General features: G+C 44.3%; 1 protein-coding gene across 1 annotated transcript; it reads left to right on the top strand.

Annotated features, from left to right (window-relative positions):
• Positions 1–1,806: 1,806 nt before the first annotated feature.
• On the top strand, positions 1,807–17,392 carry FLACC1 (flagellum associated containing coiled-coil domains 1; the record flags this gene model as incomplete). The annotated part of the gene is given in 12 exon segments (XM_081241757.1): positions 1,807–1,866; positions 2,030–2,238; positions 3,419–3,503; positions 3,505–3,513; positions 5,159–5,220; positions 7,041–7,138; positions 8,178–8,230; positions 9,690–9,789; positions 11,629–11,732; positions 13,885–13,947; positions 16,873–16,962; positions 17,067–17,392. Coding segments are annotated over 12 exon segments (1,053 nt in total). The 3' UTR covers positions 17,187–17,392.
• Positions 17,393–17,962: the final 570 nt, after the last annotated feature.

The raw sequence follows: 17,962 nt of genomic DNA, 5'->3' as shown, positions 1-17,962 counted from the left end.
GTCTGTATGCAGCAGATCTATCTATGCTGATATGGAAATATCTAGTAGATAGCCTGTTATATATTTTTTTTTAAAAAAGCACAAATGATGTAGTGTGTAAAGTATGTTCTCACTTGTGTAAAAAATTTTAAAGATTACAGAACATTTCTGGAAGGATAACCAAAAAGCTGTTAACAGTGATTCCCTCTTGGGAGAGTACAGAGGTGGAGGGCTGACGTCTAGCTCGTATGCAGTTATTGATATACTGAAATACTACCATACTGGTTGTGCATATACATTGTTCAAGCCCCTCGAATGCCCTGACTGCCACCTTGGTTACCTCAACACCTCCCCTGGCACCCCCATACCTCCTCAGGATTCAGCAGGTAAGGGTTTAATACCTGGCATGGGGATGGGAGAGGGTCCTCCACCCTGTTCCATCCCTATAACCCTTGACTACTCTGATCATTCCATAGTCTTGTCTTACTGGTTGTTAACTATTTTGAGTGTCATCCCCACGAGTATTTGGAGGGAGAGGCCTTTACTTTTTAAGAGCAAAAGAATATGCACCAAACATTGGTGAAAAAAGGAAACAACCAAATGTTCATCAATATAGAGCTAGCTAAAAATATAAACAGGTACATTCATAGAAGAGAAAGTTACAAAGTCATGATGATATAGAATCAAATCTCAAGCTTGTTTTAAAGATTTGTCTTAAGTATAATTAAAATTATAGATTTGCTTTTAAAATAATCTAGTGTTAGAAAAGTGGGCTGAGTATAGATGAATGAGACTAGCCACAAATTGCTAATTGTTGAAGCTAGGTGATGTGTGAGTTCACTGTACTCTTTTCTCTACTTCTGTACATTTAAAAAATCTCTCCATAGTAAACTTAAGTTTAAAAATGATTATATGAATATACTATATATATATATATATATATATATATATATAGTTACTGACATTAAAAGAAGCTCATGACATTGTTTAAAAAAGGCACATCTAGAATGTAAGTAGAGTTTGTTCTCATTTATGGAAAATTATATAAATCTGTTTCTTTAGAGAGAATTCTAGAAGACATTAATCAAAATATTTTCGGTGGTCATCTCTAGATGTTAGTATTTTGGAGAATTTTTACTTCCTTAGACTCTTCTTTGTTATGATTTTCTTTACAATAAGCATATTTCAATTTAACAGAAACACAAAAATAAACCTATTCTCCCACAAATTTAGAAATAAAAGTTTCTGTAAACAAAATGCCACTGGGGTTCATAATATTCCTAAGCTCAGTTACCAGTTTTTGAGAATGTATGCAAGGCAGTGTGCCAAGAGCTTTCCTGACATGGTCTCGTTTCATGTGCACAACAGCACAATGAGGAGGCATGAATTTTTGTCCCCATTTTGCAGATGAGGAAACTGAGACTCAGAAATGTGAAAGTATATATATATATATATATATATATATATATATATACTTTTTTTTTTTTTTTCCGTACGCGGGCCTCTCACTGTTGTGGCCTCTCCCGTTGCGGAGCACAGGCTCCAGACGCGCAGGCTCAGCGGCCATGGCTCACGGGCCCAGCCGCTCCGCGGCATGTGGGATCTTCCCGGACCAGAGCACGAACCCGTGTCCCCTGCATCGGCAGACGGACTCTCAACCACTGCGCCACCAGGGAAGCCCTATCCTCATTTTCTGATAAGGAAACTGAAGCACGGATATGTTGAATAACTATGGTTGGTGGCAGAGCCAGGATTTAAACTCGGGCCCATTTAATTCCAAAACCTGAGCGGTTTCCACAATGCCTGGCCGCCTCCTGGCCTCTGGCCATGAAGGAGAACGCAGAGGAGGATGTGGGCTGGGAAGCAGAGCGGCAGCAGGGGCCAGCGGTTGGCTTGTGCACATGCTGAATTTGTGAGGCCTGTGGGGGCGCTCAGGAGCCAGCCGAGTCTTGCGCTTGGGTGTGAGGAGAGAGGTAAGCTGGGGGAGGACACGGGCGGAACTTGGGCCCGGGCATCCCACCTCACGTGTCTGTGTTTAAGATGTGAGTAGGGCGCCAGCAGAAGATTGGAGCAATCTCAGCACTCCAGGCCTGCACTATACCTTATCTTCCACCTGGATGCCCAGGAAGTAATAAACGTGTCACCTGGCTACCGCTTCGTTCGGAATAGGGAGCAGATTTGTGTCACCTTGGGAGATGAGATGTCTGCTAGGAAAAAGCATTCAGAATCAGAGAACATGGACAAAGTCAGGACTTCCAGGCAATGTCCCTGGACCCGCATCCAGCTCCTCAGCCCCACCCCGGCCTGGCCTCGAGGATGAGCCCCTTACCTGATGCCCAGTCCACAGCGTCCCTTCACTCCTCAGCCTGGCGCCAGCTCCTCTCTGCACCCACCTCTCTGCTCTGAGCCCGTTTGAGTCAGGCAGACAGATGAGTCAGGCAGCTGATCTGGAGAATGACTGGGTGGGTGTCCCTCACACTAAAGGAGACTAGCTGTTTCTGGAGGTAATGAGTAGATGCCATGTTCATAACATAGTCTGAACTTGAAGGGTGAGAGCTGAGGGTAAGGTCAGGGTTTCTGGGAGGCCAGAGCCTGCATGTCTTTTCCATTAAGTCGAAAGATACCACTCAGTTTACGCCTCTGAGAGGTGCAGCGTGGAAGGTGCTGGTCTGATTCCACCCCGGCTGGGCACGCTGCCACGCCCTCTGTCATTCAAGGCCCACCCACTCTCTATCCTCTGGGACCATGTAAAGTCAGTCCCCACATCCTCTTCACGCTAACCTGCTAAACCTCCCATTCCTATCTCCTCCTTCCCCATCTCCTCCTACATCCTCTCTCTTCTTCTCTCACCCTCAGGGATCAAGGACCTCATCTCTGCTGCACTGCCTGCCACCCTGTTCACTCCAGCTCAGCCAAACAGAGCTGAGTAACCTTACAGATTTCATGGAGTCCCCAGACTCAGAAACACAAAAATGCATAAATCTACTCTGAAATCCATCCTCTTAAATCCCCTCTTTGTCCTGTTTCTGGCCCATTCCTTGTCTATGAGTCACTGTCAGCATCAATCCTATTCCTCCACCTAATTTCCTAATCCTCTGAATTTCTCCCTCCTCCATTTCAAGTATCTTTACCAAGTCAAGGTCAAATCCTAATGGATTTCTGGCGTCCTCCTCTTTCTCTTCTAGTCAGTGGGTCACCAAACCACCCCTGCTCACTTCTGGCCAGATTACCCAAAAGGGCTCCGTGTGAGTCTCAGCCACCCTACTGCCAAATTCCTTCTTCCAAACCACCCCCTTCCCCTACCCCCCACCCCCCATGGTGATGGAGCAGGTGCAGAACATGGCCTGGCTCCCACCAGGCCAGAGCCAGCCATGCCCAGGGAGGGTCCTGACTGGCATGGCAGGGAAGCTGCATGGATCACGGATCACTTGTCCCGCAGGACTGCTATCGTCACTGACCTCGAAGAACAGATCTCAGAGCTGACAGCGATAATAGAGCAAATGAACCGAGCCCATCGTTCTGCCCCCAAAACTGGTGAGTGGTCCTTGAGTTAACCGACATCTTTTTAGGAAGGGGAAAGGCCAGTAGTTTCAGATCACCTGCTATGTTCCAGGCAAGGCCAAGCACCTTCCTCCTGGGAGCCAGGCTGTCCAGGCAACAGCCCTGACTCCATCCTCATCCATAATCGCAAGAACTCAAGTCCCTCCTCTAGGCCTAACTCAATTTCCAGGAGTTCTCAGGGAGCCTCTGGCATGTTCAATGCCACTGTCCTCTCCACACTAGGGAGTGCCAGCCATTTCCAGCAGGGCTGGCTGTGGCCTGTACGGTGAGTTAAATTTCAGACCTTGCTGAGGCTCTTGGTAACCGCATCAGCGTGACCAGGATTTCAGTTTTGCTCAAAAGCTGCCCAGAAGCCTCCAGTACCACTTCCTCTTGCTGGTGAAACTGCCAAAGCCCACTCTCCAGAATCTGCTGATTTCAGTTAGCGCTCATCGTGTTCCCTGGGGATTCTGGTAACACTTTCTTTAAAATTCACCATTCACTTTATCACGGACTTTTCTTCTCCGCCCTAAGCAGAGATGTCTGGTGGCCTGGGCTGGAATGATACATCAGACCAATCCTTAGATCTCCTCCCAACTCCTCCCCTCTCCTCCCCATCTGCCCATCCCCTCCTGCCACCAGCACCCGCCCCCGCCCCGCCTCGCTTGCCACGTGTGAAGGGTGAATTCCCAGTAGGCCAGCCCCTCGCCCTCTGATACACACCAGATGTGTCTGAATCCTACAGTGACCCGGCATAAGACTCAGGCTGCGACCTTCCCTTCTGAAGATTCATTCCTATACCTTCCTGAAAACCCTGCCAAGTTCATGGTCACCTTCTACAGAAAGGAAATCGAGGCTCAGGAAGTTAAATAATTTGCATGAGATCACTCACCTCATCTGTGGTGGGTTATTGGGCAAAATGCACACTTTCAGTCACTGAAGTGTCGGCCCTGCTGAAGACATATTTAGAGATTATTTCCATTGAGGGACCTCAGATTGTGATTCTTAAAATTCTCCCAGCTGTGAACACCCTACATTATTGTATGCCTGTGCAGAAGGGGGTGTGTGCTGGCCCCGAGCCCTCGTCTCGGCTGGCGGTGTCTATTCCTCCTGAGGCACTGGCCAGAGGACCCGATGTGTGTGTTAGAAGAGAGGTTCACCTGGAACTGAGCACTTCCTGCCTCCGGAAACAGAGCCCTTCTGCCAATGAGGATTTATTAGCATGGGTTTTAAGTTCATCAAAGCAGGGTCTGAGTCTCAGGCCTCTTTGGCTCCTCCAGGTCAAGACCTTTGCACAATAAACGATTGCTCAATTGAATTACATATCCAAAAATCCAAAGGCCATGATCTTACAAAGAGATTACAGTCCAGCCAAAGAGGCCAGACCTGCCCACAAAACAGTGAAAGGGATGGTTTCCATGCACCCTTTGTGAACTGATTACGTACCAGACAATGTAGAGCGAGGCAAGAATTGTCCCGTTCCCTCAGTAACGATGTGCTCTCTGGCACCGCTGAACACAACGGGAGAGGCTTGGGGAGAGGGACATACCCCATGAATGGGAAGGCTTCTCAGAAGTTGCAGGTTGGAGTGGGAGTGGGGTCCTCAATCCTGCCTTGTAAATGCCAGCCTCATTTCTAGCTCGCCAATGAAATGGATCTCTGCTGTGCTGAGATGCAGAAGAACTTTGAAAGCGAGAGGAGGTATGATTTCTGGCACAAGTTCTTGTGTACTGAAGGTCCTAAGGCTCCTGCATCCTTGCAGGATTTCAGTTCACTGGGATTTCAGACAACACCAAATGGAACTCGGTGGCGAGGGGTAGGGGAGATAAGAGACATGTGTTTGGAGAGCAGGATGGTTTGATCTGAGGTCACTTAAAATACAGCCCGGAGAAGGTTATTCCTGGCTTTGTAATTTCTCATCCAAATTTCATTTCAATTATAATCTCCCTTTCAGTTGATTGCCGAGAAGAGCCGTTTTTTGGTTCTCTAGGAGGTTTCTATGGTAAACTACTGTTGTTCTCAGCCTGGTCTCTCCCCACGCCCCTCCTCTTCCTCCTCTCACCTCTACTGTCCCTGGCTACTAGGTCAAGGTCTAGGCAAAATGGGAAGAAGGTATGGGAAGGGCAGGAGCCAGAGCTTCAGAGACAAACCAAGGGAAAGATAAAGGAGGTGTGTTGTCTGTGGGAGTGAGAAAACCCACAAAGTCCCCTTCCACACCTCCTGTTGGGCACCAGAGCAGCCCCAGTAGTCCTGCTGGAGAGAAGTCTTCCTAAGTGTCACAAACTTGCTTTAAAAATTTTTTTAAATTAATTGACTTATTTACTAATAGACTTTATTTTTTAAAGCAGTTTTAAGTTCACAGGAAAAAAGAGCATAAAGTAGAGAGAATTCCCACATACCCCTGGGCCCCATACCTGCACAGCCTTTTGTCATCACTGACATCCCACACCAACATGCGACGTTTGTTCCAATCAATGAAGCCTACACTGACACACACTGTTATCCCCCAATGTCCACCGTTTACATTAGGATTCACTGTTGATGCTGTACATGCTATGGGTTTTGACAACTATTTAGTGACACGTATCCGCCACTATAGCATCACACAGAATAACTTCACTGCCCTAAAAATCCTCTGAGCTCCGCCTATTCATCCCTCTCTCTCCACTCACCCCGGCAACCACTGATCTTTTGACTGCCTCCGTAGCTGCGCATTTTCCAAAATGTCACATTGTTGGAATCATACAGCCTGTAGCCCTTTCACAGTGACTTCTTGCACTTACCAATATGCATTTCAGGTTCCTCCGTGTCTTTTCTTGGCTTGACAGCTCATACAGCCTTTTATTTTATTTTTTAATATTTATTATTTTATTTACTTATTTTTTATTTTTGGCTGCGTCGGGTCTCAGTTGCAGCACGCGGGATCTTCACTGAGGCATGTGGGCTCTTCCTTGTGGCACATGTGCTTCTCTCTAGTTGTGGCACGTGGGCTCTTGAGCACGTGGGCTCTGTAGTTTGCGGCACGCGGGCTCTCTAGTTGAGCCACGAGGGCTTAGTTGCTCCGCGGCATGTGGGATCTTAGTTCCCCAACCAGGGATTGAACCTGTGTCCCCTAGATTGGAAGGCGGATTCTTTACCACGAGACCACCAGGGAAGTCCCATATGGCCTTTTATTTTAACACTCCTCTTGAACACTGCCGACATCTGCCTCCTGGAATGGAGGCTGGAGAGACCTTGGGCTCTAAAATTATCCTGGGTGTTAATCAGCCCACAGTTTCCCAAAAGGATTGTAAGCAAAGACTGTGCTGTTGGGTGACATCCATGGCCCCCTGATGTCTCCATGCAAAATAGTGGATGGTGAAAACAGGGATCTCCTCACCCTTTTCTGGATGGATGTTAGGAGAATGTGTCAGGAAGTGAGGGCCCCGCAGCCTGCCCACCAGCTGCCTGCGTGAGGGAGGGGAGGCGGGATCAGGTGAACTTTGCACGGATGACTGTGGCCTTCTCCTGGGGTCCCACAGGGAGCTCAAGGAGACTCACGCAGCACAGCTCAGTGAGCTGGAGAAAAACTACAAAGCAGCCTTGAAGGCAGAGAGGTTGGCTGCCCAGGATAAACTGGGTACGGTTGGGACCTGGGAGAATGACTCTGATGAGGGGGTGGAGGCTGACCCTGCAGATCCAGGGCAGAGGAACTCCCACGGCCATGGGTGGACTCTGGCTTGGCTTTCGAGGTTTCCTTCTCAAGCCCAGGAAGAGCAAGTGGTTGAGAATGAAACTGAAAAAAGGGAAACCATGTCAAGCAATGTCCTCCCTACCCCCAGAAGTTTGAAGGGTCTGTGACCAAGTTTTGGGGTCTGAGCAAGTCCCTTCATCTCCTTAAGTCTTAGTTTCCCCATCTGGGAATCAAGGACAAGAATACCTGCCTTTATCAGAGTGATAAGAATGTGAAAGCACTGTTTAAAGTATATTTAAAAGGTCTACAAACGTAATACTGTTCCAGTTCAACAAGTTTCCTCACCTGTAAAATAATGGTGTTTCATTAAATTCTAACAGGCACACTGTGATTTGTATGGCCTTAAAACCTGTAAGGGTTGTGTGGGCCATTTATCCCATTATTTATGCTGCCTTTAGGAAGGACAAAGTGTGTATCCTCCAGAATTCTGAGTTCATAGACTAATCGCCACAGGGAGAAGAATTTCTGTAATCTCCTTCCTTTCTCTTATCTTACATTTTTACAAGATGATATTTGTACCTTGCTGGTTTTCCAGTTCTCTAAAGAGAACATGTATTGTTTTCAAAACCAATTTACACTAGGAATGTTATTTTAAAAAGACAGAAGTTTTTGCTTCTGTTTTTCCTTCAGTTGTAGGTTTGCCCCCAGGGATTAGTCCTCATACTTGGGGTGCATCAGAATCACCTGAGAAGCATATTATTGACAGATACTGAGCCTTGCCTCTGAAACTCAGCAGGTTTAGGGTGGGGTCCGGCCATCTAAATTTCTAATAAGCTTCCAGAGTGATTGCTAAGGCAACACCATGGTTTCACCACCGACAGGATGAGTTTGAGGTATGGACAGTGTGCAGGAGAGCTCTCATTTGAATTTGAAAACATGTACTCCAGAGGAATAATGATGACCCTGTTGTTTTCCTTTTGTCCAGAGAAGATGGGAAAAGAATATAAGTATCTGAAGAATATGTTTCATATATATCAGGTGAGATTCAGAGCTCCTTGGTGGATTATGAGAGAAAGAGAAGCAAGGCTCATTCCTGGTTGATGACGCTCAAATGAATCTAGAGCTCTTGCCCAGAAAATCACTTCCTGAAATTCCCAGCCTCCTTGAACCTAAGTGGCCCTCAAGGAGAAGAGGGAACCTGCGGACTGTGATGGCACCCATGCAGGACATGTCAGTCACCCAGACCCTAAAGGAGCCTGTTGAAAAATACGTTTGTCATTACAAAAGTAATACCTGCTCATTGTTTTTTAAAAAATGGAAATTCAAAAACCAACAACAGGGACTTCCCTGGTGGAGCAGTGGTTAAAAATCTGCCTGTCAGTGCAGGGGAGATGGGTTCGATCCCTGGTCCGGGAAGATCCCACATGCCGCGGAGCAACTAAGCCCATGCGCCACAACTACTGAGCCGGCGCTCTAGAGCCCGCGAGCTACAACTACTGAGCCCGTGTGCCACAATTACTAAAGCCCACGCGCCTAGAGCCCATGCTCCACAACAAGAGAAGCCACCGCAATGAGAAGCCCGCGCACCACAACGAAGAGTAGCCCCCGCTCGCTGCAACTAGAGAAAGCCCGCGTGCAGCAACGAAGACCCAACGCAGCCAAAAATAAAACTAATTAATTAAAACAACAACAACAACAGCAGCAACGACAAAAAGAATGAACTATCACCACCCCAAGACAACCACTGTTAACATTTTTACTTTGTAACACCTTTGATCTTAGTAAAGTACTGGGTCAAAAAGAATAAACACTTGTAAGGCCTTTGATGCATTTGGCCAAATTGCCATACAAAAGGACTGTGTCTCTCTGTACTAACTCTAGCAAGCAGAGTAGGGGAGACCTCAGAACATAGCCCATCCACTTAGCCAGCTAATTTGATGGAGCCCCAGGAAACCAGATTTAGGGCATGATTTCATCCTAGGGGGATGAGAGAGTGGGAGGGGGGAAGTGGACAGGGGAAGGGCTGGGCCAGCAAGCCCCCATCCTATGGTGACCAACTGGTCCTGGTTTGCCAGGGACTTTCCGGGTTTTAGCACTGACAGTCTGGTGTCCCAGGAAACAACTCAGTCGCAGGCAAACAATGACAGTTGATAAAAAAAATTAACAACTTGGCATTTCCCTTGTTTCCCCCTGTGCTATTGATGAGTGATTCATGATTCAGAGGGAGCTAACATGAGCATCTGCAACATGCTCAACTGCCTGTCTTCAAAGGAAGCCCAGTTCCAACAGGGCAAACGCCATGCAGAGTTTTCTTTGATCTTTAGGGTTCTGCAGGCTCTTGGGTGACTGGGCTGGAATTGATTCCCACCAGTCACCATATGGGGCCCCCAGCAAGGGTCCCAGGTGAGGGAAACTGCAAAGGGCTCAGGGCTGAGCCTCAGGCCAGGGTGCAGCCTTTCAGGATGCTTTTCTTCATGGTACCTTTGTACCTCCACAGGACAGCATTTATGATGAAATGGAGGACAAATGGTCAAAGAAGAAGGCAGAATGGGGGAAGGATGAGAAGTTGGAGTGGGAAAAGATCCTGTTACAGCAAAGTGAGTACAGAAATTTTACACTTTTTGATGACAGATGCACCAAGAAACTAGCATTAAGTTTGGCCTCGACTTGAGGAAGGCAGCCTTGAAGTCATGAAGTATGATGGGTGGGCTGCATGGCTGGACTCCTGAATGGAAGGTGCCTGGAGTCTTCAAGAAAGTGCAACAAGGATAGAGTCTTTTATGTAGTTTAGCCACCTGAGGGTCTGAACCGTACCATCCAGAACTCACTGGTTGCAAGTTTGGCAATCGGGCTGGAACGAGCTTGTGGACATCTGTAGGACTGCAGACTTGTTTTCTGGGTACAGGTGACCCCGAAGTTCCAGAAAAAAAGCTCTTGAATTAGTTTCAAATATTCACTTGTTGGGGGAGGGGCAACACAGTCCATACTCCCACGTCCCCCCTAAAGGAAGCCATGCTTGATATATTTTTCAACTGAGATATATATATATATATATATATATATATATATTGAAGTACGTGGGCCTCTCACTGTTGTGGCCTCTCCCGTTGTGGAGCACAGGCTCTGGACACGCAGGCTCAGCAGCCATGTCTCACGGGCCCAGCTGCTCCGCGGCATGTGGGATCCTCCTGGACCGGGCCACGAACCCGTGTCCCCTGCATTGGCAGGCGGACTCTCAACCACTGCACCATCAGGGAAGCCCGAGATATATTTTAATGGATACAAGGTGTACAACATGTTGATTTGATACAGTCATATATTGCTGTGTATTTTTTTAATATTTCCAACACTTAGCACAGAGCCTGGATCATACATAGTGCCCTACAGGAGACTTTCCTACCCCCACTGAGCTTCTTCATAAATGGAAAAAAGAGAGAGAAATCTCTGGAAACTTCTCCCTGACCTAGAGGACTAGTTGAAGTAGAATTGGGGGCTCTATAAACCTATTCCACATCCTAGCCCAACACAATTCAGATCAGATTTAGTTAATATTCACAAATCACTCATATAAATGCAGATACTCCCTGGGAAAGGTCATCCTTAAAGCCCTTCCTACCCTGGACTCCCAGGAGGTAGCATGAAGACCCTGAAGTCAAGGCTGGGGAATGGGGTGTGGAGCTGCTCCTGTTTGAGTCTTTGCCTGGAATCTTGGTGTAGCATAGCCCACGTCATCATCCAGACTCCCAGATACTCGCACAACGCTCGTCCCATGTTGCCAGAGTCTATGCTAAGATGCTACGAGCAGTTTTGGAAGACCAGAATTTAGCTGCTCATAGTGTAGCTCAGTCCAGACTTATCTTGTGAGCCCGGGGGTTGCCTCCCTATCCACCCCTAGCACCACGATGCTGAAGAAGAAATTTGTGTAAGACCTACACCCGTCCTTCCCCCTATTTAGTACTGGGGCTCTGCTGGCAGGTTCCCCTGTCCCCCAAATCCACTTAAGCCTAGCTCTGCCCCAGGGATAAGTATAAATTTTATTGAATAAATTTTATTGAATAAAGAGTAATAAATTTTGTTGCTGGAAAAGTCACATGAGCCAAGAGTTGTATTTTAAGATAAGGATATCCAAAAAGCATAGTGATTACTTCAGCAGAGGGAATGGACAAAATAATAAGCAACAGGTCCAAAATAAACTACATAAAAAGAACCAGAGGCATTAGCAGTAAATCCCATAAGGCTGATGTGATGGAAAACCATTGCCATGTTCACCTCACTCTCACGCATCTCCAGGTGAGAGTCAGAGGTTAGACACCAGGCTGGAAGGACCTTGAGTTTGGCCCAGTCTGGAATTTCTATTATCTTCAGATACTCTGGTTTTCTCTCCATTTCTGTTTTTCCTACATTTACCCATATATGTGATTTCCTCACCTCCACAGAACATAAGATAACCAAAAAATTTGAGTTAGATTCAGAAGAAGAGAAGAGGAAAATACATGACTCCTACAGTGCTATCTTTGAGAACTTCAATTGGGAGAAGGAGGTAACAGCCCAAAGCACATCAATGGTTGAAAGTGCAGTCTGGGTGGGACCTCCAGTTCCCAGGGGTACCTCTGTAATGGGGCAAACATTTTGTCCTTTGGGGCATGGTCTTCCTTTTCCAGCTTCCCTGGAAATTTATGCAAGCAGACTGTCAGTCTTGCTGTCCTTTATCTAGGCAGTCTTACCACATGGTTATTGGACTGAAAATTGTAATTAACAGGAAATAATAGAATGCTAAACATATACAGAACCTGAAATTCCCTATTTACCAAAATCCCAGTCTCTGAATGGCCTTCTCATCCTTGACTGTAATTGAAGAGAAAGGGCATTGTTGCAAACTCGACTAAGCAAATCTGGACATGTACCAACTCGTGTTTGATGAGATTTGACAAATGTGTTCATCCATGTAACCAACATCCAAATCAAGATCTAGAATATTTCTTCAACCCGGACAGCACGCCTGTGTTCCTTCCAGATAAACCCTATCTCCCTCAAAACCGGCCCCAAGACAACCACTTTTTTGATTCCTACAACTATAGACTAGTTTTACTTGTTTTTAAACTTCATATAAATGGAATCATGCAGTATATGCTCTTTTGTGTATAGCTTCTTTTCCCTCAATAATTTCTGTGAAATTTATCCATTCATTGTTCATATCAGTAATTTATTCCTTTTATTGCACAGTAGTATTTCTTTGTAGGAATACCACACAATGTGTTTACCATTTTCCTGTTTTTGGAGATTTTGGTTGTTTCCATCTTTTGGTGTTTACAAATAAAGCTTTTATAAATACCCTTGTACAGCTATTTTTGTAGACATATGCTTTCATGTCTCTTGGGTATATACCTAGATGTGTTATTACTGGACTCTAGAGTAGGGATAGGTTTAAATTTATAACAAATTACCAAAATATTTTCCACAGTCGTTGTACCATTTTACTCTTGCATCTTAACTATATGAGAATTCCAGTTGTTCCATATCATCAACAACAATTAGTATTACCACTCTTTTAATTTTGGCTATTCTGATGGGTATGAAGTTGTATTTCATTGTGACTTTAGTTTCCCTGATGATTAATTATGTCAGGCAATTTTTCATATGCTTATTGGACCATTCATATGTCTTCTTTTGTGAAGCTTTGGTTCAAGTTTGTTGCCATATAAAAAGAACTTGATTTGCTCATCTTTTTATAATCGGTATGTAGGAGTACTTTTTATACTATGGATACAGGTTCTTTGTCAGACATATGTGTCGCGAATTCTATCTCCCAGCCTGTGGTTTGCCTTTTCATTTTGCTCACATTGTCTTTCCATGGACAGAAGTTTTTAGTTTTGATGAATGTTGGTTATCAATTTTTTCCTTTTATGGTAACAGCTTTCTGTGTCTTCTGTGAAATGGTTGCCTAGTCCAAGAACATGAAGATATTCTAGTTCCTAAAAAGCTTTATAATTTTAGCTTTTATGATTCTATGATCTATTTTGAATATTTTTTGTGTATGGAGCAAGGTAAGGCCATAGGTCTTTTTTTTTTCCATATAGATATTTATTGTTCCAGAATGATTTGTTGAAAAGATGTCCCTTTCTCCATTGAGTTACCTTGGTGTCTTTGTTGTACTTGAGGGGGCAGGGGGTAGACTCTTCATTCTGTTCCATTCAACTATTTGTCTATATTTAGGCCAACAACACAGTGTCTTAATTACTGTAGCTTGAAATCAGGGAGAAAAATCTTCCAACTTTGCTCTTGCTTTTCAAGATTATTTTGGCACTTCTATATCTTTTGTATTTCTATATAAATTTTATAATTATCTTGTCAAGAAAGCCTGTTGGTATTTTGAGTGTGATTACAATGAATATAAACTTCAATCTGTGGAGAACTGGATATTAACAGTATTAAATATGTACCCAAAAGAAAAGGCTTTAATGAAAATATGATTTCTTTAAATATTTCTCAATGTACTAAGGTTGAACAAGAGTAAGATTTTCATTATTTAACTTCAACATGTCATGTCATTAGTTTATAATGTATGCTTCATTAAAGCAACATCTAAACTATGGTGAATATTATATTCCTGAATCCTATTCCGGCTTTCTTAATTTTCTGAAGGAAGTGCCAGAAACCCAGTGCTGACCTTTTTCAAATAAAATTCTTTTTAGGAGCTCTTAAAACAACACGAAAGGGACACCTTGCAATTAAAGGAGCTGAGAAAGACCAAAGAGGTAAGCTTTTTCATTTTTCCTGTGAAATTAGCCTCTTACAAATATATCACTAAAATGATACACTCTCAATAAAATGGAATCTATGATAATTTTCCCCAAACCATTAAAAAACAGAAGATCTAAAGCTGAGCTTGCTGGATTCAATAAGTCAAAAAGATTTTAGATCTGAAAAAGAAAGCCCTTGTTGTCTTTTTAGAGCCAGATCTGAACAAGTATATGAACAATATACTGTGTGATCTTCAATGTTAAATGCCTCCCATTTCTCGTAAGGCTCAAACCACAAAAGGGCCTTAAATAGTAAAATGCCAGATTCTTCCTTCTGAACTCTGAAAAGTACAATACTGCCCCTTGGGAATGCTGCCTTCAGGCCTTTCCTTAAAACTCTGAGTGAACCTCACTCCCCCAGCCTAAGAACTTTTCTTCTGGGACAAATTACAGCACTTCCATGAGGGAGACACCAGAAGGGAAACTGTTTAAACCCACAAACTGCCTTGTGGTTCCTCTTTCACTGAGAATTTAATTTGGATCCAGAATGGACATGTTTGGGAAAAGATTAGCCATTATGAAAGCATGGCATGATATTTTAGAGCTCAGGCAGGGCTTCACCCTTGATGGGCAAACAGACCACAATGTCCCACAAGGTAAAAGGATGGGCTTTGGTGTAAGGTAGACCCAGTGTGTTATAATAACGGCTTTAATGAGCTTGGCTACTAATTCTATCACTTGTGTCATTTCTGGGTCTGTTTCAATTAATTGATTTTGCTCCTCATGTATGGTCATATTTTCTTGCTTGTTTGCATGTCTGGTAATTTTTTTATTGGATGCCAGCCATTGTGATGTTTACTTTATTAGGTGCTAAATAGTTTTGTATTCCTTTAAATATCGTTGAGCTTTGTTCTGGGATTCAGTTACTTGGAAATATTTTGATTTTCCAAGGCTTGGTTTTAAGTTTTGTTAAGCAAAATTAAAGCAGTCTTGATCTAGGGCTAATTTTTCCCTACTACTGAGACAGTATCCGTCAGAGTAAGCTGCCCAATGCTCTGTGTCTTAAAAGGGGTTTTTATACTCTGGCTGGTGGAAGCATGAATTTTCCCAGTCCTGTTTTGGTCCAGGGATGGTTCTGCCTGCTGGTGGTTCTTTTCTCCAGCCTCATCTCATTCTACTCCTTCCCTCCATCATGCAGCTCCAGTGGCACTGGACTTCTTGCTGTTTCTTTTAACAGGCCAGGTTGCTTCCACTTTGGGGTCTTTGCACTTGGTGTTTTCCCTTCTTGGAAACTCTTTCCCAGATCTCCACATAGCTCACTTCCTTACCTCCTTCCGGTCTTTCTTCAAATGCCACCTTCTCAGGGGTTACTCTACTTAAAGGCTCAACAACCTGCCCAGCACGTCCTTTCTCCTGTTTCATTTTTCTACACAGACTTATAACTGTCAAACCTGATAAACTCAATGAATTCAGGGATTTTTGTCTATTTTTTTGCCACTGCTCTTCAGTTTCTAGAATAGTGTCTGGCATATCACAGACATTCAGTACATAGCAAGTGATTTTTGAATGAATAAATAAATGAAAGAATGCAAAATGACCTGGTACAGCGCTTTGCCCAATGCCATTGCAGTAAATGATAGTACCTCTCCAGTTTATACATTGTGGAAGGATGCTCTTTGAGTGCAAAGAGCCCTGATGACATGTAGGAGTTAAATGGGGCTGCACCTGAAAGCATAGGCCCATCTGGTTCATTTTTTTTTTTTTTTTTTTTTTTCAGTATGTGGGCCTCTCACTGTTGTGGCCTCTCCCATTGCGGAGCACAGGCTCCGGACGCGCAGGCTCAGCGGCCATGGCTCACGGGCCCAGCTGCTCCGCAGCATGTGGGATCTTCCCAGACTGGGGCACGAACCCGTGTCCCCTGCATTGGCAGGCGGACTCTCAACCACTGCGCCACCAGGGAAGCCCCATCTGGTTCATTTTTATAGTCTCTTCAGCCTCTATCTAAAGTAGCTTCCACACTTATCCCTTCCCTGCACTTACACTGCATCTTCTATCCACATCCTTGGTTTGTTTTCAATTTATTTATTGTATTTACTTTAATTTTTTTGCATCTCTTTCTCTAGAATGGATCCCCATAAAAGTAAGAACTTTATCTGTCTTGTTCATCGTAATATTCCTGAGGCCTAATACAGTAGTAGGTTTTGTGGGGTTTTTTCCCCTAATTAACAAACTATTTTTTTAGAGCAGTGTTAGGGTTACTGAAAAATTAAGGAGCAAGTGCAGAGATTTTTTCCCCCTACACACACACGCGCACACACACACACGCGCGCACAATTTCCTTTATTATTAACATCTTGCCTTAGTGTGGTACATCTGTTACAGTTGATGAACGCATATTGATACGTGATTATTAACTAAAGTCTATAGTTTACCCTAGGGGTTCCTCTTTGTGTTGTACATCCTATAGGTTTTGTCGCAGGCATCATGCCATGTAGCCTCCTCTGCAGTATCATATGGAATAGTTTCTCTGCCCTAAAAGTCCTCAGTCCTCCTATTCGTCCCTTGTTTCCCTTCCTAACTCCTGGCAACCACTGGCCTTTTTACTGTCTCTATGGTTTTGCATTTTCCAGAAAGTCATGTAGTTGGAGTTCATACTAGATATTTAATAAATATTTGTTTAATGAATGGATGACTGGTAGCTCTTTTGACAACCCATGTGAGCTGTGGTGAGGGCTGGCTCTGGGGCGGTGATAGTGAGGCTGAAGAGAAGGGTACAGACGAGTGAGACACAGAGGAAGTAGAATGAACAGGGCGTAGTAACAGGGCAGGAGAAGGAGTAGCTAAAGTTGATGCTTTCATAGTCGAATCCAGGTGTCCCGGAGAAGAGAATAAATGGGTAGACATCATCATGATGTCCTGAAACAATTTCTTCTTACACAGGTCATAGAGGAAGAGTTGCATGCTCAAGTTCTTATCCTAGAATCACTTAACACAACCCTCTACCAAACCCAGATGGAACTCCAGAGAGAGGTGAGTCCTGGCTGGATTGGGGATAGGAGTTGGAGGGAGGAAGCCTCTGCTCTGGGTGACTCTAATTTGGGAAAGATGGCTACTAAAATGTACCTGTCTTTCAGAAAGCTATGGTGGCAAATCTGGAGAAAACACTCCAGACCAAGCCTGCTGAAGCTGAAGAAAATTTTAAATATACCATACAGCACCTGACAGAAGAAAACATTCATCTAAGGTATGAATGATGCAGCTCAAAAAGACGTGGCTGAGTCATCTTTAGAAAGTGGAAGGGATGGGAATTCCCTGGCGATCTAGTGGTTAGGACTCTGCACTTCTGCAGGGGCCCTGGGTTCGATCCCTGGTCGGGGAACTAAGATCCCGAAAACTGTGTGGCATTGGGTGAGGAATAGGTGAAAATGAATCTAGGTATTCCCTCATGAAATCAAGGCACAGGCAGTGTCAGGAGGGGGATATGCTGGCCACAGAAGTTATCTACTGAGGTCATTTCATTTGAAGTGATGCTGGGAGACTCCTCTCCCTTTCCTGTCTTAGTTTTTTATGCAGAACAACACAGGAGGTTTATCTGAGAGTCTCTGGGTTTATTCAGTTTTATGACTGAGAATTATTGTTAAATCCAAGGCCTTGAGCTTTGTGATCTTCTATTATAGGCTTTATGCTTTGAAGGGCTTTTTTACTTATAGGGTATTGATTAATTCTGGGAAGAGGTATTGAGGGATTTATTTGAATCTTGATGGGAGGTGCACTGTGAATTTTGCCAATATCAGTTGGAGATTTTGCCCATAAGGAGGATGGTAGCTCCTAATTCAATGGGGACAAATAATCAGTGTTTCCAAAATCAGTTCTAGGGCCGTGAGAGATGGAGCAAATAAAAGATGTCACAGGGTCATTTAATTCACCTGGTTGGCTTCTTTGATGACTGTGGTCAAATTCTAGAATTATTTCCCCCTTCTGGGAGAAAGAAATTCCAGCAAGATACTTCTCTAAGAAGTCTCAGCTTAAT

This window comes from Mesoplodon bidens (assembly GCF_964165515.1).
Source record: "Mesoplodon bidens genome assembly, chromosome: 8".
Classification (NCBI taxonomy): domain Eukaryota; kingdom Metazoa; phylum Chordata; class Mammalia; order Artiodactyla; family Ziphiidae; genus Mesoplodon; species Mesoplodon bidens.
The sequence above is the reverse complement of the archived record's forward strand: the minus strand, read 5'-3'. Positions and strand labels throughout refer to the sequence as shown.